This window comes from Phyllobates terribilis, unplaced genomic scaffold (assembly GCF_046119375.1).
Source record: "Phyllobates terribilis strain yellow unplaced genomic scaffold, ASM4611937v1 Scaffold_5__5_contigs__length_657084704, whole genome shotgun sequence".
In the NCBI taxonomy this organism is placed as follows: domain Eukaryota; kingdom Metazoa; phylum Chordata; class Amphibia; order Anura; family Dendrobatidae; genus Phyllobates; species Phyllobates terribilis.
The window spans coordinates 415,057,629-415,080,313 of NW_027362765.1; the positions used below are offsets into that span (position 1 = coordinate 415,057,629).

General features: G+C 43.1%; 1 protein-coding gene across 2 annotated transcripts in view; it reads right to left on the reverse strand.

Annotated features, from left to right (window-relative positions):
- The window catches only part of LOC141273394 (pregnancy zone protein-like), a 131,349-nt gene extending 110,442 nt beyond the window's left edge, over positions 1–20,907 (reverse strand). For both annotated transcript variants that reach the window (XM_073685160.1, XM_073685159.1), the window contains exons 1-8: positions 20,752–20,907; positions 5,401–5,584; positions 4,647–4,806; positions 3,740–3,792; positions 3,365–3,385; positions 3,021–3,174; positions 2,858–2,942; positions 381–504 (exon numbers count right to left, since the gene is read on the reverse strand). In XM_073685160.1, coding sequence (XP_073541261.1) covers positions 381–504; positions 2,858–2,942; positions 3,021–3,174; positions 3,365–3,385; positions 3,740–3,792; positions 4,647–4,806; positions 5,401–5,584; positions 20,752–20,867 — 897 coding nt within the window. In that variant the 5' untranslated portion in view covers positions 20,868–20,907. The remainder of the gene's footprint in view (positions 1–380; positions 505–2,857; positions 2,943–3,020; positions 3,175–3,364; positions 3,386–3,739; positions 3,793–4,646; positions 4,807–5,400; positions 5,585–20,751) is intronic.
- Between the last annotated feature and the right edge of the window lie 1,778 nt (positions 20,908–22,685).

Genomic DNA, 22,685 nt, shown 5'->3' on the forward strand with positions numbered 1-22,685 from the left:
AAATTAATTAAGTGGCGGGTGCCTCTTAATTAATTTTGCATGTCTTAATCATGTGCAATGTGGATCAAGATTGGCATACAAATTGCCAGTCTTGATGAACTGGCCCCATAGACTTTTATTCCTATTTCTCTGAGGTTTTATTGTGTGAATTAATTTTATAATAGATTATGACATAATTAGGCATAGACAGGTCCACAAGACTACAAGAAGTAAAGAAATGTGGTCCAATTTCTGTAGCCTCATAGAGAATATCAGTAATCAAGTTGGAACAGTCAACAAGTTCCATTAAAAATTGAATAATGTACTGTATATGAGATAATTGGAGAATTTTTTTACTTATTTGATACCCTCTACTTTTTAAATGGAAAATAGAACCTCACCTTTCCACTGAAATTAGCACATATGGGGGGTTCATTTGTGTTTCCCCTCCAATAGAAAAAGGAAAAACGTTCCCGACAAATTGAAGCTGTAAAATCCCCTTGGACTGGCTTTCCATATGTGTATCTATGAGAATATTACAAAAATTATAAGGTTAAATTTTAATAACAGACAAGAAATTATATACATAGAAAATGGCAAAAATATAATTTTTCAAAAAACAAACAAAAAAAATTGAAGAACCTTGTATAAGACATACAGTATATTAATAAAATTGTGACTCTACATTTATAACCCTTTAATAGGAGATAAACGTAAGTTTAACTTCTGAATGAATGACCATTAGTCCCGCATCTCTGATCAATAGCAGAATGAATGTGCACTGTCTACGTTTAGCTTCAATCACTGGAGAAGGGCATCATGATCAAAAGAACAGAAGGAACAAGGCGAAGAGGAAGACCAGCAACCCCATAGCTTAATACTATCAAGATAATGGTGGAGAAGACCATTGTGGACCTAACTCGGCTTGCACAAGATTGATCTTCAAAATGATCGTTCATCAATCAAGTCGTCATGGCTGGAGATGGAGTTGAAGGCCGTTAATAAAAATATATTGCTTAAAAAATTGAATAGGAACAAAAGCCCCATTTCAGAGAGTAGTCACAGCTGGAAGATGTCTTAAATTCAATACGAGTCAAACTCCTTGTCCCACCTTAGGGCTCATTAAGACATCACTTTTCTGTTGCATACAACTGCTATCTGTGTTTTTCATGGATAGCACTTGTACCCCTAATAGTGAATGGGGGTGTTCACATTTCCATTATTTCACACGGACCAAGTGGTCCACATAAAATCATGGAGTCATGGCTGATATTGATCTGAGTGTTGTATCAAAATCGGCAATGCAAATCTATTGACAACATTTGGATGCCATCCAAATGCGGACCGATTTTCACAGACTGTTAGATAGGAAAATAATATAATTTTTTTCCTGTACAAGAAAAACTGATGACATTTGGGCCAAACTCTGATTCCCCAAAAATGGGTCAATTTTTTTCGTAGGTGAATAAAATGGGCATCTGAATGAGGCCTTACTTCAGCACTCTGTTCATCAAGACTGAAATTGAGGGTAAACTGATCAAATTAGCTGATAACACAAAGCTATGAGGGATAGCTAACACTAGAGAATACAGAGAGAGAGTTAAAAAAAAGTAAACAAACTGGAGCAGTGGGCAGCAACTAACAGAATGATTTTTAACAGGGAGAAATGCAAAGTCCTACATCTGGGCAAGAAAAATAGAAAAAACATATACAGAATGGGAGGAAAAGGGTTAAGCAACAGCACATGTGAAAAAGACTTGGGTATACTAATAGATCACAGACTGAACATGAGTCAACAGTGTGATGCTGCAGCAAAAAAGTTAAACACAATTCTAGGATGTATTAACAGAAGCATACAGTCTAGATCACGTGAAGTACTTATCCCCCTCTACTCCTCCATGGTCAGACCTCATCTGGAATACTGTGTCCAGTTCTCGGCATCACATCTTAAAAAAGACATGAAGAAACTGGTGCAAGTTCAGAGAAGAGCGATCAGAATGGTGATCGGTCTGCAAACAATGTCCCATGAGGAACGGTTAGAGGATTTGGGAATGTTTAGCTTGCAAAAGAGAAGACTGAGAGGAGACTTAATAGCTGTCTACAAATATCTCAATAGCTGTCACACTGCAGAGGGATCAGCTTTATTCTCATTAGCCCAAAGAAAAACTAGAAGCAATGGGATGAAACTGAATGGGAGGAGACACAGATTAGATATTAGAAAAAACTTTTTGACAGTGAGAGTGATCAATGAGTGGAACAGGCGGCCACGAGAGGTGGTGAGTTCCCCTTCAATGGATGTCTTCAAACAGAGGCTGGACAGACATCTGTCTAAGATGGTTTAGTGACTCCTGCATTGAGCAGGGGGTTGGACACGATGACCCTGGAGGTCCCTTCCAACTCTACCTTCCTATGGTTCTGTGTTACTGGCATACAAATTGCCAACTGTAATAAATTGTGTACTATATGTTATAAAAGAAAAAGGTTTAAACCAACAGTGCTACAGTGAGGAGTCACAACTTTTCAAGTCACACTAGGAGAATCCAAATATATAAGTGCATTTCCCCTGCAGCAGCTGATATAAGGGGAAAATATAGTATTACAATCCATGCCATCCATTTCTATTAATACCTGATCTTGTGTCATTAGTTACTTTAGCTGGGCTTTCCATAAGGTTATCGTTATTTTGAGGGGCAGCATAGCAAAATCTTCTATGTTATTTTAGTTATTAAAATTGGAATCCTGTCAATAAATCAAGGATTTCTTACATTTGTGTTTCTAACCATTAAAAACACTCCATTATGGATCTACTAGAAACTTGATCCTTACATAAAATATAAGCAAAGCCTAAATTGTAGCAAAACAGTTTTTTTGGACTCACTTGCCACAAACTTTAACTGGAAACTGTTCACTGTTAAACAGAACATGCTTAGGGAACTGGACGCTGACCTCGAATTTTGGAAGTACTGAAAAGATAACAGCTACCAGTTAGATTAGATTAAACAAACACATATTACATATCGGACATAAATAGGTTTCCTCACCATATTCCTCTACAATGAAGGTGTGGGTTGTGTCTTTCACCTTAATGGAATACTCCCCCATGGTGGGCTCAGAGGAAAGAGCAAGAGAGAGTTCAGCAATCCCCTGATTGAGCTTCACATTCAACCATTGACCAATCCTGTTTTTTCCTGGGTCCTAATAAGAACAGCCAGAAAACAAAATCCACTTCGATCGATTACATTTTTTATGATCAACAAAAACGTTTCATTCTAAAACAATTACAAAAAAAACAAAAAGATTGATGGCGTTTTAATTTTTAACCATCTATGCTTACAAAAAAAGATGTCTTACGTTAATATTAATTTCTCTTTATATATTTTCTTACCTGTATTTCAACCACAGGCATCTAAGAAAAAAAAAAATATTTAGATTTTTTTCAGCTTTTTGTAAGGAATATAATTTTTAAAATATAAATGAAATATAAATTCCAAAGTATGAGGGAAATATAAGTTCCAAAATGTGAAATGCTGTTAAATGTACTTTTTTATTGGGTTTATTACAGTCAATCACAATGTTTTTCTAATTAGGGTGCTAAGGAAGAATACCTTTGTAATTTGAGATGTGATTGAACATTTCATCATTTTTTAAAGTTATACAGTACAAGTGTATAGGCCACCAATACTACTTGGAGCATAAGGCCTAGCACCAAAAAAAAAACAACATTTTATTTTTCTTTGCTATTATTTTTTTTCAGACTTACTACAATGTTTTCTGGCTTGAAATCTTCATTAATGGATAGAATTCTGAATTTTACTGTGACAGAAAAAAAACAGTCACAAAAACATTTTGAATTTTCCAACAATTAATTTTTGATGAGGTTTAATGCTGTGTATTTTTGCTGCTCAAATAACTCAGCATCTTAGGCCGATTTCACACATCCTGATATTTCCAGTACTGGAAAACCCAGCACCGGAGATATTCGTGTCCGTGTGTCCGTGTCTACTTGTGCGGCATACATGTGGCAACCATGTGCCACCCGTGTGCCGCATGAGGACCACACTTACTGGCGCCTGGGAATCAGCGCTACTGTTCGCGCTGTTCCCAAGCGCCGGGTGCCGAAGACATCTGTCATCATTGTCCCCTGCTTGGGACAATGCCAGCAGGGGACAATGTTGACAGTTGTAGTCTTTCTATAGATGCAGGGACTGAGGATCTGCAGTATTAACATATCACAAACACTGCTCAAATGCGGAACTCTACCAGCCAGGCAAGGGTAAAGTATAAGCACTTCTACAGATGTACTGTATATGGCACCACAAACACCTTACACAACCCAATAAACAATGAAATTTAGCATATAAAGACATCACAACATCTATAATAGACTAGTAATTATTATACTTGAAAAAAAAATCATGATTTTGCGATACTCGGTCAGGAGATGTCTATGATATACTATATGTGTAGGTGTAATATGAATTGCTACCTGTTAGGGGTTTTGCTAGTTTAGTGTTATATTATATTATACTTTATATATTTTGTGATAAATTGGCATCCTTAGCCTAATTTTAAAAAAAATTGAGTGGACACATCTTTATTTGCGGTCTGATACCAAGAACTCTCTGCATACCATCAAATTACTGGAAACCCCCTTTATGTTTTCTTACCAGTTTGTCCTGGTTTGTACACAGGTTTGTCTGTCTGGACAAAAGTTTTTGATAGCATCCTCTTTACAAGGACTTTACTAATGTTGGTAACTAATTTCCCTGAGCTTTCAAGGGAGAGAGTTATTGTGCCGACCGACACATCTTCTTCAGGAATGGGAACCTACAGAAATAAAATTAAACCATAAATATATACATTTTACTAACGTATCAAAAAACATCTCAGTGTTTTTTCTTACATTCAATAGTTGGTGAAATCTATCAGCTTTTTATTATATTTCTTTAGCTATTTTTTAGAATTTTTTTTTACCATAAAGCAGATCTGTCACCAGATTTCAAAATACAAACTGTATACATTATTAAATAGATCTCTAAGACCTGATGGGGATGATATAGTTACTATGAAAATCCATGACAGAATGGCTATATAATCCTCTATAAAAGTTTAACTAGATTTCCAGCCACCTAGCTTCTCAGTGTCCCTCCTCACTGCTGAGATCTCACACTGCTCAGTACAAACTGCAGCTGTCAGTGAAGCTGGGTGGATGGAGACTGACTACACTTGAACTTATGAGCTATAGGAGGACCCCTAAAATGTTAATATCAGGATTTAACAGCCTAACTGATGCCAATTTTTAAAGTAAACACACCAAGCTCATTACGTCTACGATATCTATTTATTAATGTATGCAGTTTGCTATGTGAAATCTGGAAATTTGTTGATAGATCTGCTTTAAAGGGATTGTCCACATTTTACCTGGATGTTGAAGCAGGTGAATGTGGTGTCTTGCGGGAATGTTTTTTCTATGAGAGTGGAGTCCTTGTTTCCCAGGTTCAGTGACATTTTCATGTTGGTCTCTCCTTCAGCATTCTCCAATTGTAGACAGATGTTTTCTGAATGCTGACTATGTAACTCTGATGGGAAGATGACGGCATAGTGCCTGGCAAGGATGAGAGAAGATAGGATATCATTATAAAGAGTACAAGGAAATAAGGGACAACAGAAAAGCTAGAGCTTCTCAGGACACATGGTTATAACTCTATCTTTTGTGATGGCTGATAGGGTACAAAAGGGAAGTAGAAACATTAGAGATGTAATAAGCCTTGCAAAAAAAAATGAAACAGTTACCCAGACTTTCAATGTATTAAAGGACCACTTAGGAAAAATCAGTTAAGTACCGTGGGCAAAGTTTCCACTTTTCTTGTGTTTTGATCCTCCTATTTGCTAACCTGTCTGTATACAGATATACTGGTAAGCAATATGGCTGCTACTGAACGGAAATACCTTGTAATATTTTGGGTTGAAACAACAAGCTGGTTATTCTGCTACTGCATCGAAAGTCTCATTCTGACGTCCATTTTTCACGTATGTGTTCGGTCCGTGATTTTCATGGCTAGAACATGTACCTTTTATAACCTATCGGGCTGTTGACACTTCTGTGTATTTTTTTGTGGACCATGTGTCCATGCAAAAATGATGAAGACATGTCTGTTTTTTAATCGGGTTTATGCATGAAAAGTAGCAGCAATACAAGTCTATGGACCCGAGAAAATCATGGACATCACATGGAAGGCATATGTGTGCAGTCCTTGTGCTGTCTATGATTCACATTGCAATGAATAGGGGAAACTATGCAATTTATTAATTAATTTAATTATACATGAAAACGACTTATGGTAAAAATGTACATGCTGACTATTGACCATACACTGCTGAAACTAGGATCCAAAACACCGATGACACTCGAACCATTTTTTGTGTACGCAAAAAATTATTGACATCTCAAAAGGCCTAAACGATGATATGCCACCTTTGCCAAACTTGCCTAAGCATTGTGCACAGATCGGGCATAGAAGTACATGGAGTCTTGGTAGCTCCTTGGTTGGGTGTTGTACAATCTCTGTCCACTGCCATACTTTCTCATTAGACTGTATAAAAATAGTAATGCAGAATATTCCTCTCTAAATTCTTCTGTAAGTGAGTGATGGGTGGTGATGTGTCCTTTTTAAAAATAAAGGATAAAACATTTTGCAAATGTGGTTTACCTGACAAGTTCAAGAACAGCTTTACTAATGAAGAGTAGTGATGAGCGAGCACTAAAATGCTCGGGTACTCGTTGTTTGAGTTGAGCAAATTGGAATGCTCGAGTGCTCGGACCGAGTAACGGGTCCAATGTAAGTCTATGGGAAACTCGAGCATTTTTCAGATGGCTCCCTCCAGCGGTTTGCAGAGGGCCTAAAAATTGCCCAAATCGATGGGAACAGTGCTCAAATGACATGGGAACAGCATGGGGAAGACCCCTGGAAGCATTTCTGACTCCCAGGTCACTGCTGTCAACAACGTTGTCAGAGGTATTACGCCACTTTTACGGACTCACAATAAAACACACAAAAACAAAACCAAAATGGATTTTCCTGGGAAATATGTTAAGGAACATCCTTTCTAGGGTAATGACTTGTATATAAGGCAAAATAAATAACCAAGAACAAAAATGCTCCTCCACACCTTGGGCTATGTTCACACAAAACGTTTTTGATGTGGAGGAACACTGAAAGTCACAAAGATTATTTTTATAGGGCCATCATGTGGCCATTACTATTCTTAAAGGGCCAGCAGTTGGCTATGCTTTGTTGTTCCCAATGTTAATGAGTGGGTCTCCTATACTGTTATTCCGTATGCAGTGACTGCAAGGGCTGCCAAAAACGTGGACGCAACCAACCCAATACCCTGTTGAAGAGACATAGAGGAGGGTCTCAGTAAAAAAAATGTTCCCATTATAAAGGAGCAGGACTCCTATAGTGGTAGTGCCCATGCTGTGACTCCAAGGGCAGCCAAAATTTGGGAAAAACCCCACTAACAATTTAAAGACACATACAGCTGGGCTACAGTAACACCATGTTTGCATTAGAAAGGAGAGGGCCTGCTATTCAGTTATAGGGTATGCAGTGAGTCCAACGGCTGCCAAAATTTAGGGAAAACCCCACTATAAATTTAAAGACACATACAGCTGGTCCACAGTAACGAGTATGACATGTTCCCATTAGAAAGGAGAGGGTCTGCTATTCAATTATAGGGTATGCAGTGAAGCAACGGCTGCCAAAAATTTGGAGGAATTCCAGTGCCTCTTGTAAGAGACGCAGAGGTCGGAAGGCCTCCTGCAAAATATGCTCCCATTATTAGGAAGTGTGTATCCCATACTGTTTGCCTATGCAGTGAAGCAACGGCTGCCAAAAATTTGGAGGAACTCCAATGCCCCTTGCAAAAGAAGTAGAGGTCGGAGGGCCTCCTGAAAACAATGTTCCCATTATTAGAAAGTATGTCTCCCATACTATTTGCCTATGCAGTGAAGCAACGGCTGCCAAAAATTTGGAGGAACTCCAAAGCCCCTTGCAAGAGATGTAGATATGTTGATATGGTACATATGGTGGTGATATGGTGGTGTAGGATGAGGACTCGGAGAAGGAGGAGGACAAGAGCAAAGAGACAAAATCAGGAAGCGTATACCCATGTCTGGTTGTGAAGACAGAGGTGCATGGGAATAGAGTTAGACCTCCCAAAAAAAGACACTGTATTTGAGTTTAAGTTACGCTGCTATCATTCGGTGGTGTTGAGAAGCCTGGCCTAATCCAGCCCTTGCTCATTTTTATAAGAGTCAGCCTGTCAGCCTTTTAAGTTGACAGGCGGATGCGCCTATCGATTATAATTCAACCAGCGGCACTAAAAACCCACTCTGACAAAACGCTAGCGGCAGGGAAGGCCAGGACCTCCAAGGTGTAGAGAGCCAGTTCATGCCACATGTCCAGCTTGGATACACAGTAATTATAAGGCACGGAGGATGTTGGTACTGTCAGCAAGGTACTCCCTCACCATCTTCCCAAACTTTTCCTTCCTTGGGAAAATACCCCGTGCCTCAGAGGGTCTGAGAAAACAGTCCCAGCAATTTGACAGTGTTCCACTGCCTCTGCTGGATTGCATTTGTGTCTCTCTCGTTTGTACTCATTGGTTGTCCAACGAATTGTAATGTCTGCCGCCAGCGTTTTCAGATGGGAATTATTTTAATAATTCCGCAAAAAGGGCCTTCTCGTACTGCCCCATTTTATTAGGCCTGCCTTGCAAGGGAATAAGAGACAGAAAGTTCTCATTGTAACATGGTTTTAGAAGTGTCATCAACCAGTAATGACTGTCACCCAAAATTTGGACTGCGCGAAGGTCATGGGAAAGGCAGCGTAACATAAACTCAGCCATGTGTGCCAGACTGCAAAGAGGCAAGACTTTCGTGTCCTCATCAAAAGGATGACTGACCATGCTCTCCTCCTCATCCTCATCCTCTTCCTCCTCCTCCCTGTGCTCAGGCCATGCACGCTGAATAGACAGTATGACAGTTGGGCAGGTAGTACCGTCTATAGTTCAGGAAACTAGCTCCTGTTCTTCCTCCTCCTCCTCTTCCTTATTGTCACCCAATCCACGTTGGGATGAGATGAGGATGGGCTGTGTGGAATCACCCTGTATGGTTCCTTGCACCATCTCATCGTGCTTTGCCTGCAATGCATCCTACTTAATTGAGAGCAGAGAGTGTTTCAAAAGACAGAGAAGCGGGATGGCGACGCTAATTATGGCATCATCGCCGCTCACCATCTTCGTGGAGTCCTCAAAGTTTTGGATGATGGTACAAATGTCTAACACCCTTGTTCACTCCTGAGGTTTTATGTGTGGAGCCCGACCTGAATACCGACGGCCTTGTTGATGCTGATAGTCAACAACTGCCCTCTTCTGCTCACAAATCATTCCCAAAATCTGTAATGTAGAGTTACAACGCGTGGGGACATTGCAGATTAGTCGGTGAGCTGGAAGCTGCAAACGTTGCTGAAGCACGGCATGGGCGGCGGAAACTGTAGCTGACTTTCTAAAATGGGCACACAGGAAGCATACTTTGACAAGCAGATTCGACATATCTGAGTAGGTTTTGAGAAACCGCTGAACCACGAGGTTAAGTGCATGGGCCAGGCATGGTATGTGTGTGACCTCGCCGCAGATCCGACAACAGATTCCGGCCATTGTCACATACGACCATGCCTGGCTGTAGGGTCAGCGGTGTCAGCTACAGATCTGCCTGCTCTTTCAGAGCTGTCCACAACTCTTCAGCGTTGTGCGGTTTGTCACCTAAGCACATTAGCTTCAGCACAGCCTGTTGCCACTTGGCCGAGGCAGAGCTGGAGTGTTTCCATCTTGCGACTGATGTGGTCATTTCAGAGATGGAGGAGGAGGTGCAGGAGCTGTAGAATGTGGGAGCAACCCCAATTGACCTAGGGCCTGCAATCCTCATCGTCGGGAGGACATGTTCCGTCCCAAGGTCTGACTGGGTACCGGCTTCCACTATATTAACCCAGTGTGCCGTCAGCGAGATGTACTGTCCCAGCCCACAAGCAGTTATCCATGTGTCAGTGGTTAGGTGGACTTTTCCAGTAACTGCGTTGTTGAGGGCACATCTAATGTTGTGGGGACACATGTTCGTGTAATGCGGGGACGGCACACCGGGAGAAATAGTGGCGGCTGGGAACCGAGTACCGAGGGGCGGGCGCTGCCATCAAGTTGCGGAAAGCTTTCATCTCCACGAGCTTAAAAGGCAACATTTTGAGCGCGAGCATTCGCGAAATGTGTGAATTTAGTAGTGTGGCGTTGGCTGCATATTTGCTCTTCAAGGACTGAGGTAGGGACAGCTGAACGCTGCGCTGGGACATGGACGTGCTTGCTGATGTTTCTAGTTGAGAATGTTCAACGACAGGAGCAGGGCGGGAGGCATCTTGGCATGCGCCATCGACAGGGGATTGGCTTGCACGCACAACAGCGGAACAAGCAGTGGTGTCATCCGCAGACACTGTTGCAAGACCCTGGGGGGTCGGGTGCTTCGCTGCCATGAGCCTAATCATGCAGATGGTGGTCAGGCTGATAGTTTTGCTACCCCTGCTGATGCTGGCCTGGCAGGTGGTGCAAATGGCCTTTTTGGGGTTATCTACAGAGTCTTTAAAACATAACAAAACTTGGGAAGACCTAACAGTTGTACTGGCAACTTCCGTTGTGTTGGCGTTACGGAGAACACTTTCCTACATTGTATCTGTGGCCACCACACTGCTTCTTCCTGCCTCTTGTGGTGCTACACCTCCCTCTCCCTGTGTGCTGCTGTCCTCTCTCTGTATGTCCCACTGCCAGGTTGGGTCTGTTACTATATCATCCACCACCTTGTCTTTCACTTCCGCACTCTGGTCCTCCTTCTGACTTTCTGACTATTGTGTCTCATCATCATCATCCACCTCTTGCAACAGTAATTGCACTTTCCCACCGTCGCCTGTGTGTGACAGTGGCTGCTCCAATATTTGGGCATCGCTACACGCTTTCTCCTCTTGACTCGCTTGAAGCTGGTCGGGTGAGAGGCCCGAATCTACAAATGGAAAAGTGAACAGCTCTTCTGAATGCCGAGGTTTGGGATCAATTGTCTCCAGGCACTCGGCATGGTGGGAGGAAGGAGGATCAGGATGAGGAATATGCTGTCCAGACTCACGGCTACTGAGACTTGACCGTGTGGAAGACAGGGTGGCGGTGGCCAAGTGACTGGAAGCATTATCTGCTATCCAACCAATAACCTTTCGACACTGCTCTGTGTTCAATAGTGGTGTTCTGCGGTCTCCTGGTAATTGGAACAGGAAGGTCGAGCGACAAGATGTGGGCGTTTGTTGTGGCACAATTTCAGCTTGCCTACAGCCACGTCCTCTGCCCCGGCCTCTGTACGCACAATCACCATCACGTCACTTCCCTGTCCCTTGCCACGCACCTTGCCCATTTTTAATGGAGGATAATATTTTCCACGGTCACCAGAAATGGCTGATTTTGGAACGCAGTCACCGACACACTGCAATGGAATGAAAATGGAAGAAATGTCTGATTTTGGAACACTCTTATAGGTGTTATGTCTGACAGGGAACCACGGTTTTAAATAGCAGGCCTGTAATTTACTAATACTATTCTTCACAGACACCTAGTGTGAATAGCTTCCCTGACACACTGCAACAGAATTGAAAAGGAGGCCAATATTTTCCACGTTCAGTTTAAATTTTTGGATTTTTATCACTGAAATATGGAACAGATCTGGCTTTATTCTGCAGAGAGACCAAGCAAATGGAGAAGAAAAATGGTGTACTCTGGATTGCTTTTTAAGCAAATAACCAGGAAAAAGATCAAAAACATTTTTTTCCCTGGCCCCTGATATCTGGGGCTATGTCTACAAATATGTGTAAGACCAGCAGCAGCAGGAATGTTCAATGGACCCTCTTGCACTATATGCACTGCAGTCTGCCAGATACACTGCTTGCTTGCCTAATTCCTGCTATCATGACTGAATATACGGTATACAGCTGGATTAGTCCTCAGAAGTACTGTTAGTTCAGATGGATATATACAGGGTGGTCCAAAAGTAGGTGGCAAGAAAATAATAACATTTATTTTGATTTATATATAAAATTATATTTACTAACACAAACATAACATTGACAATTAAATTTTATTCTGAACAATAATACAAAAGCCCTTAAATGTTATCAAGGCAGGTGTTTAAACTGTTTTTCATTACAATTTGCACAGCTTTGAAGTCTGCATCTTATGCTTCAACAAACTTTTTTGCACAAGTCTCTTTGGGTATTAATTTCTTGAAATGCATCTCTTATTTAATTTTTCAAATCACTGACACTTTTTGGTTTTCGACTATAAACTTTGTCCTTGAGTACTCCCCAAAAGAAAAAATCCATTGGGGTCAAGTCTGGTGAACGTGCCGGCCAATCAAGTGCGCCTCTTCGGCCAATCCATTTATTAGGAAATGTTTCATCAAGATACTCGTGGACTACTCATGAATAATGTGGAGGGGCCCCATCTTGTTGGAAATAAAGGTCATTTGAATTAGGCTGTTGCTGTAACTGGGGAACAACTTGATTCATTAGAATTTCGAGATACTTATCTCCTGTGACTGTTCCATCAAAAAATATTGGTCCTAAAACACCAAAACTTGAAATACCACCCCAAACATTGACACCAGGCTCATTTAGTTGTTGCTGTAATGTTAAATGCATGTTCTCATTATACCAGTAAATACAATTATGTCTGTTAATATGGCCGGAAAATTTGAAAGAAGCTTCATCACTCCACATAATGTTATCTAAAATTACTGGCTTTTCTTCAATTTCGTTAAGCATAATCTCACTAAATTGCAGCCGCCTGTCTGTATCATCCTCCAATAAGCCATGAATTAGACGTGGACGATAAGCTTTCCACCAAATAGATTTCAGGATTCGCATGATAGAAGCCCGTGAAATTCCCAATTCCAAAGAGGCTCTTCTAGTGGACTTTTTTGGACTCTGAACAAATGTTTCAGCAACAAGCTGTTTATTATCTTCTGTACAGACTGTTTTGGGTTGACCAGTTTTTGGAGCATTAAGAATTGAGCCAGTGGCATTGAATTTGTCACAAATGCGGTAAATGGTTTGTCTCTTTGGGGCTTGAGTACCGAATGTTTCAACCCAATTTGCTCTAACGGTTTCAGCATTTTGAGATTTCCAATACTCTGTTAAAATCCATTTTCTTTGATCTGTATTTAAATTATTTGCCATTATGTGTTATCTGAATTATCAGAAAAGAAAACAGATTTGGGGGAGATCTATCTGTGAAAACTAGATCTGTGAAACTGGCTCAGTTGCCCTTAGCAACCAATCAGATTCCACCTTACATTTTCCAAAGAGTCTGTGAGGAATGAAAAGTGGAATCTGATTGGTTGCTAAGGGCAACTGAGCCAGTTTCACTTTACACCATGTTTGATAAATCTCCCCCTTCATAACCTTATTACACTTTCTGTCCCCCTACTTTTCGACAACCCTGTATATATATGTTGTGGAATACCTATACTAACAGGACTTTCAATGGACCCTCTTGTGCTGTATCATGCACTGCAGTCTGCCACATTCACTGCCTGCCTAGCTCCTGCTATCACCACTGAATATATGCAGCTGGATTAGTCCTCAGAAGGACTGTTAGTTCAGTTGGATATATATATATAAATACACATATATATTTATATATATATATATATATATATATATATATATATACAGTACAGACCAAAAGTTTGTGCACACCTTCTCATTTAAAGATTTTTTTGTATTTTCATGACTATGAAAATTGTACATTCACACTGAAGGCATCAAAACTATGAATTAACACATGCGGAATTATATACTTAACAAAAAAGTGTGAAACAACTGAAAATATGTCTTATATTCTAGGTTCTTCAGAGTAGCCACCTTTTGCTTTGATGACTGCTTTGCACACTCTTGGCATTCTCTTGATGAGCTTCAAGAGGTAGTCACCGGAAATGGTTTTTACTTCACAGGTGTGCCCTGTCAGGTTTAACAAGTGGGATTTCTTGCCTTATAAATGGGGTTGGGACCATCAGTTGTGTTGTGCAGAAGTCAGATGGATACACAGCTGCGAAAAATTGGGAAAAATTTGAAAGTGTCCCCAAGTGCAGTTGCAAAAACCATCAAGCGCTACAAAGAAACTGGCTCACATGAGGACCGCCCCAGGAAAGGAAGAACAAGAGTCACCTCTGTTTCTGAGGATAAGTTTATCCGTGTCACCAGCCTCAGAAATCGCAGGTTAACAGCAGCTCAGATTAGAGACCAGGTCAATGCCATACAGAGTTCTAGCAGCAGACACATCTCTTCAACAACTGTTAAGAGGAGACTTTGTGCAGCAGGCCTTCATGGTAAAATAGCTTCTAGGAAACCACTGCTAAGGACAGGCAACAAGCAGAAGAGACTTGTTTGGGCTAAAGAACACAAGGAATGGACATTAGACCAGTGGAAATCTGTGCTTTGGTCTGATGAGTCCAAATTTGAGATCTTTGGTTCCAACCACCGTGTCTTTGTGTGACGCAGAAAAGGTGAACGGATGGACTCTACATGCCTGGTTCCCACGGTGAAGTATGGAGGAGGAGGTGTGATGGTGTGGGGGTGCTTTGCTGTTGACACTGTTGGGGATTTATTCAAAATTGAAGGCATATTGAACCAGCATGGCTACTACAGCATCTTGCAGCGGCATGCTATTCCATCCGGTTTGCGTTTAGTTGGACCATCATTTATTTTTCAACAGGACAATGACCCCAAACACACCTCCACTCTGTGTAAGAGCTATTTGACCAAGAAGGAGAGTGATGGGGTGCTACGCCAGATGACCTGGCCTCCACAGTCACCAGACCTGAACCCAATCGAGATGGTTTGGGGTGAGCTGGACCGCAGAGTGAAGGCAAAAGGGCCAACAAGTGCTAAGCATCTCCGGGAACTCCTTCAAGATTGTTGGAAGACCATTTCCGGTGACTACCTCTTGAAGCTCATCAAGAGAAGGCCAAGAGTGTGCAAAGCAGTCATCAAAGCAAAAGGTGGCTACTTTGAAGAACCTAGAATATAAGACATATTTTCAGTTGTTTCACACATTTTTGTTAAGTATATAATTCCGCATGTGTTAATTCATAGTTTTGATGCCTTCAGTATGAATGTACAATTTTTATAGTCATGAAAATTCTGAAAAATCTATAAATTAGAAGGTGTGCACAAACTTTTGGTCTGTAATGCACATATATATATATATATATATATATATATATATGTTGTGGAACACCTATACTAACTATCAAGAAGCAAATCTCTCCCTAACGCAGCAGCAGCTCTCCCTACTCTGCCAGGTTTCGGAGTAGACTGTGACGAGCATGGCGGCGTCCGGTCTTACATGCACCTGATGATGCTGTGCGGCCAGCCAATCACTGTAATGCCACAACCAACATGGCTACGGCATTACAGTACATGACAGGCAATCCCTGCATGTTCATTGGCTCTCTAAAGAGCGCCAAACATGCAGGGAGGGGACCCGAATTCCCGCCTGAGCAACCGGGAAATACTCACAGTGATGCTTGGACGAGTACAGAGCAGTGGCAAGCACGTTCGCTCATTACTAATGAAGAGGCATCAAGTTTGATAGTTAAATAGTTTTTTATGAGGCAATATGCTTGGTGTTTTTAATAATGTTATAAAAGGCAACAGCTTAAGCCGAGATAGGCAGTTGGTATTTACAAGAGTGAGCTTGTATACTTACGAGACGTTACCATATGGCCTTCCAGCAATGTGTTCAGCAGCTCTTATTTACACAGGCAAAGTCTCTGTGTATTGCATAATGCAGCACAGCAGACTATCTCTAACCTTGGGTTTTAAAATCAAATATAGTGAGTGCTACTCTCCCTTACTTTCTAGCTAACTATGATGCTTAATATAATGAAGGACTCGGTGCTCCAAATATGTAGTTCTCAATGAAAATTATTCAATTCCCACAATCCAGTTACTGTTTCAAGTGACATTTTGGTCTGACATACCAAGATAGGATACAGGATAGAGAGCAAATAGCCCTTCTAGCTAGCTCATACAAGCAGAGCTATTTGCTGTCTATCCTCTTCTCTGCATTGCAATCCATGTGCTTGAAAAATGTCTGGTTTGTCAGACAAAATGTCACTTGAAACTTTGGAAATTTGGAGCACTGAGTCCTTCTTCATACTGTGCAATAGGGAGTGGAATCCTATTCAAGCACCCTACTATACAATGTGAAAACCGCACATCTACTATGGATCACTATGACGCATCCCTATGAGGACTGTCCCACATTTTGAGAAACAATCAAAGTAAATTCCAATGGGGAGGATTTGTGTCAACTCCTTCCAAAATGAGTAATCCAGGTAGGCCGGGAAGGCTTCTCTTGTGTGGTTGTGGCAGGAGATAAACATCCATATTCCCACTGAGAAATGTCAGTAAGAATGTATGACTACACTTTCTGCTGTGCTCCACAACTTCTTCTTCAACCAGGCTGCTCCATCTGAATGTTGTTTGACCTCTACTATTGGGGAACAGTAAACTTTAATGGCCTCTGCAATACTACTGGTTGGAGTGGTTTGATGGTAGGCATCACCTGGCATAACATATCTGTTTGAACATGGCATTAAATTTATGGACATGGGGATTTTGTGAACCCAAAGTGACATACATTGTACCAAACTCTACTTGAAAATGGGGAAGGTTTAACCTCTAGATCCCCAGTATGGTTGAGAGCTTAAAATTCCTTAGACCCACTCTCGGCTGCAAAGCATGATAAGCAAGACTATTTCTCTCCATAGACTTGACAGGGGGGCTCATTTTATGAATACATAACAACTAGGCTAGATGCAAATACCATTTACTCCATTGAATATTGTAGCGTCGGCGTCCCTGCCTCCTGCTAGGCAGGGACGCTGTTCCCCTCACCTCTCCGCTCCGTGCCCGGCGTCCTCCTCCCGCTCTGCTGGCAGCGCGCGCTGCTTCCCGGCCACTGTGCTTAGGGCGCGCGCGCGCGCGCTCCCCCTCTCTTAAAGGGGCCGCGAGCGCCGTCCTAAGGAGTCCCCGGCCAATGGCCGGAGGACCTCACCATATATAAGGCACCTCCTCCAAAATGGAGGTGCCCGAGCAATGTTGTTGCATAGCCTATCACTCTGCTTCAGCCCTCAGGTCCCGTTACCAGTTACCTGCCAGTTACCTGCCAGTTACCTGCCAGATTCCTGCTTGATACCTGCCTGTTACTTGTCTTTCTACTTGCATTCCTGCGGTCCGACAGTCTGCCTACCAGCCCTGCCAGTCTGTCTATGGATCTGATTGCCCGCTCACCTGGGAGCGCTCATCTGCTACCTGCCTGCTAGCCTACCTGGAGGCTCTGCCGTCACGTGCTGTGACCACCTGCCTGTCCAGAGACTCTTACCCGCTCACCTGGGAGCGTCCGCCTGCTACCTGCCTGCTAGCCTACCTGGAGGCTCCGCCGTCACGTGCTGTGACCACCTGCCTGTCCAGAGACTCTTACCCGCTCACCTGGGAGCGTCCGCCTGCTACCTGCCTGCTAGCCTACCTGGAGGCTCTGCCGTCACCTGCTGTGACCACCTGCCTGTCCAGAGACTCTTGCCCGCTCACCTGGGAGCGTCCACCTGCTACCTGCCTGCTAGTCTACCTGGAGGCTTAGCCATCACTTGCTGTGACCACCTGCCTGTTCAGAGACTCTTGCCCGCTCACCTGGGAGCGTCCGCCTGCTAGCCTATCTGGAGGCTTAGCCGTCACTTGCCGTGACCACCCGCCTGTCAAGAGACTGTCCCCGTCACTTGCCGTGACCTCCTGCCCTTCTACCCAGAGACTGTCCCCGTCACTTGCCGTGACCTCCTGCCCTTCTACCCAGAGACTGTCCCCGTCACTTGCCGTGACCTCCTGCCCTTCTACCAAGAGACTCTCCCCGTCACTTGCCGTGACTACCTGCCCGCCTACCCTGGGAGTCACCCGCTTCCTTACAAGGACTGCCCCTTTGTATCATTGCTCAGAGGTTCCACCTCCCAGACCCGTTACAAATATTTTCAGCACATATTCTATCCAGATGTCATCTACAATTTACACTTGCATTGCTTATTATTATGGTTGAGGCTTCAGCATCACAATGTGCTGAATATCACTCAATCTTTAATGGGGTCCCCAGCTACAGTATTCTTTCCTATGATAGTACTGTTGTCCTTGTTTAGTTGTGGTAAGAAGCAGTGATATCTTTAAAGAGCCCTCGTAGGATGTGCCATTAGGAGAGAGACTGCGATCTACTGGCCAGGCAAAATCAAGTGGAACCGAATTGTGCTAGAAGATTTGCAGGGGGGCGTCTTCGTATGCTGGACCTGGTCAGGTGACCCACAGGAAGGACTTCCTTGATATAAAAGCCCTGTGCTCTAAACCGCAGGCAGATTTGGTGCCAGGGAAGGTAGCGGAGCAGACGTGCTCCAGAGATGCCGCTGAGACCTGCATGACAGGCCACAGCGGGCACCCAGGAGCCGGTCACCACATGGCAAGGTTCGGATTCCCCGCAGGAGAGCTTCAAGTTCCACTTATACTGGTCAGGGCCTGGATCCGTGCCCTGTGCTGGTCAAGCCCCCTGAGACCCGACGTTGCCTGTAAAGAGCAGAGGCCTAGTCCTCTCCGCCCCAAGCCTAGGAGACTTCCGACAACATTAAAGCCAAGATGAGTCGTGAGGATACTGCAACAGGAGAGGCATGCCTGTGATTTCGGATGGACAGCGCAAGTGAGTAGGGCTGTCACTTTCAGAGATCATCTACGGTGCTAGGGTCGGCTGGGACTAAGATTACAGGTTGGGAGCAGGCTGGTTGGTGCGTGGGAGGCTCAACGGGCTTTGATAGACTATGTCAGAGAGAGACTTACGGCCTAGCAGGAAAACCCAGTGACCTCCGCTAGGGCCAGAGCATCAGAGAGAACTTACATGGTGACTTCCATGACTGGGCGCACCACCTTTGTGAAAAGAACATTAATCTTAAATAGTGAAATACATTCTTTGCTATTCCAAGATTATTATTAGTTCTACTTGTTACTTACACTAATTGTTTAAAGTCATTGCTGTATATAAATAGAATTATATCAATCCCTGACTGTTACCGCCTTGTGATCTCTGTGCGTTGCATCCATACACCTGCATTACATAGTAACGGGGGGTTATTGGCCCCTCCAAGAACCAAGTGTCCCTTCAATTGCTGAACCTTCTGTAGTTCTTTCCCTGTTGACCAAATGTTTTCTTGTAGTCAATAGGAGAGTAAGTGTATGCTTTTTTTTTCTGCATGAGAGAGGCAGAGTGTTGGCAGGAAAAACAATGCATACATTACTTTAATTTTTTGCATTTTACATCCATGCTTTTGATGCATTTTTGCTGAAAAAAATTAACATGATGCAGTTTTTGAAAAATAACCTCAAAAAAACTTAAAAAAGACCAGTGTGAATGAAGTTTTAGAAAACTCAGTCATTTTACTTCTACCATAAAACACAGCAATTTTTTCCATGAAAAAAACGCACCAAACAAATTGATGCATAAAAATAGCGTTTTAACATACACTAAGGTTAAATGCATTTTTGGATCTTCCTTATTCCTCTGCATCTGAAAAATATGTAGCTAAGCAGCTGCCAGCTAAGTACTTGAAATTCTAAAAATCTCAATGGAATGTTGCTGAAATTTTTCAAACAGAAATTGATCTGTGGTGCAGATTTTGACATTTTAAGTAATTCATAGGGTGAAATCTGCAACAAATTTCTCAACTAAAACAGCATGTGGTTTTCTGGCTAGAGCCATTGCGAAATCCATCCCATGTACCCTATGAGGTAGCATGTTTTTACAGAGCACAGCTGGTCTTAGATGTGCTATTTTAGGTGAAGTTTATAACTCAAGAACCTAATTTTTTCAAGTTTTTGGAGCAGTTTTATTATCTGCCATAGTAAACAAATAAGTAAATAAAATAAGATCTATGCACACAGTGTATGTCCAAGATCTCAATCAACTTTTAGTAATAAAACTGGTCATACTCATTATGTTCAGCCAATATATGTCTAAGGCCACGGCCCCACTATCAGTATTTGGTCAGTATTTTTTCTTAGGAGTGGGAGTCAAAACCACGAATGAGTGACAAGATGCAGAATTGGTGACTTGTTTCTATTATATCTTTTCTCTGATTGTTCCTCACCTGGTTTTGGCTCCCGCCTGAGAAAAAATACTGACTGAATACTGACGAAATACTGATAGTGGGGCCGTGGCCTTATGTGTATGGGGCCTTAAGATTGATCAACTTCAATTGTACATAATGAAAGAAATATTGAAAATCTATTTCCTTGTGCAATTTTTGGCTCATACTTTGCTTAAAGAAACAGTTCTAGGAAATACTTCTAAAATTGATAAATGTGTTACGGTGTGTGAGAAGTGTCCACAATGCACTTTTTATCTTGGATTTTTGTCCATTCAAGTCAGTTGTGTTGGTTACAACCTTAGTGATATTGCACGCATAGTAAAATCAATCAATGCAGATGCAGAATGAACTTTTGCTTTTGGAATTAACTTGAAAAAAATAACTGCAGCCAATAACAATAGAAAAATCTAAAAGTCTATGAAATATAATACAAAGTAAAATACAATTTCTGTACTTACAGCTTTGCATCCAGTGACCCCAAGATCTGCAATAGGAACAGCCCCACACATACAGTCCAGTGACCCATTTTGCAAGCAAACAGGACAGTGATTTCTGTGTTTGGCCTTTTAAACATTTTATAATGTGTTTACACCCCCAGACTGTCTTGCAATTGTATGCACAAGATGGACATTGTTCAGGAACTAGGCACATCAAATATTTGTTAAGCACTGACAGGTCAGCTAAAGGCTTTGGAGATATTTCACAAAAAGTATGCCAAACATCTTAGGCCAACTTTAAACTGTTTAACCCCATGAAGTCTCAAAATAATAGCATTGAATACAGCTACATGGGAGTCTTTATTGGACCTCCATAACCATTGGCCCATTATACAGAATGAAGGGCTGTGTGGGGTCACAGTTGGAAAATCGTACTGTATTGGGGTCACCATGCTTTTCCGGGTCAGTTGAGGGGTGGGGTACAGTAGGGCCATATACTTTACAAATGCAATGAAAGGGGAACCTAGGGTTCCAGTAGGAGGAAAATTTAGAGGGTACACAGTGCCACACAGTAGGTGCTGTAATAGGGACATGTGGCGCCCCTGAGGGTTCGACCGCCACAGGGATGCTGCACTTCTCTAATGGAGTGTAGTGTTCCTCCTCTGAGGTAAGAACAGTGTGATAGTCGTGACCCAAACCTTGCATCCAACACCACATTTCTCCACCAGAGGGGGCTAGTATGCACTAGGTGCTGCCCTCCTGGTTACAGGGAGACTGGGGAACCAAGAGTGAGGGGAACCAGTTAGTGGGTGAGGGTGGAGGACTTACAATTTAGTTACACTTTAAATTTCATATTTAATAAAAAGCCGTCTTGGTTCTTTGATGATACATTGACTGTCTTTATGCTGTCAATTGCTGAGTGGTACTGTGATCTCTCACCCTAACGCGGATCCTGTGTGGGCCTGCATCGGATGGAGACACAGCCCTCGCACCCTGGCCTTAGGATGAGGGGCGGGTTGTAGACAAGGAATGTCTCGACCCGGTCAAGAACCAGGATCAAGAAGGCCCGGAGCTTAAGAGTGTGGCTCCATAGCAAATGGATCCCGGGGAGGATGCAGATGGAGCGGCGTACGCCACCTGTCCTCACCAACTGATATATTCAGAGGGACTCCGGCTGCAAGAGGGGTACCGGCCCCCGACACCCGACCTTGCTATTCCATGTCCTGGTCGGAAAAGCCCGGTAGGCCCTGAGGATCCCACCGGGTATCGGAAGGAGCGGAGCTGCCACCCGTACCCTTGTTCTGAGAGGAGCTCAGAGGGAGACCCGGCCTATTCGCACACACACGGACAGGAAAGGATTTGGCCTGTAGTTCAGGAACACTCTGGTGTAGGGTCCCGATGGAATGCTGGACTTACTCGGAGGTGGTCGGACCCCCGTCCCTGGTGACCGCAGGACTCCGCGGGGAGCAGGGAGTCGCCTTCCTTCTGCCAACTCTAAAGTGAGTAAAGCCTTGGAAGTTCACCCCTATGGCCTCCGGACTGTTTATTCTGCGCCACACCATGCGACGCAGCATCTGTTCTCCTCTACTACTACCCCCTCCATCCTGTCCCTCTGCCCTGAGGCCTTGCTCCGCCTGTGGGGAGTAGTAATAGCTATGGCTGCCATACCACCATGCCTCAGCGGACTGCAGCGGCGCTGGTGCCCTTCACCAGGTGCCACAGGTGGCGAGTCGCAAATCAGCCACTCAACCCGGATAAGCCCACACCATCCTTTTTAGTGTGACGGCCCTGAGCACGGGTCGGGTCCGGGCCACGGCTGCACCCCATCTCTCCATCACAGGACCCGACTCCGAGTCCCCCATCTCCCAGGGTAAAGAAAAGGGCTTTTTCTGAGTAGAGGCGTCACAGACACATATTACAGCAATGGCTCAGCATTGGGATATCAGCAGGATAAA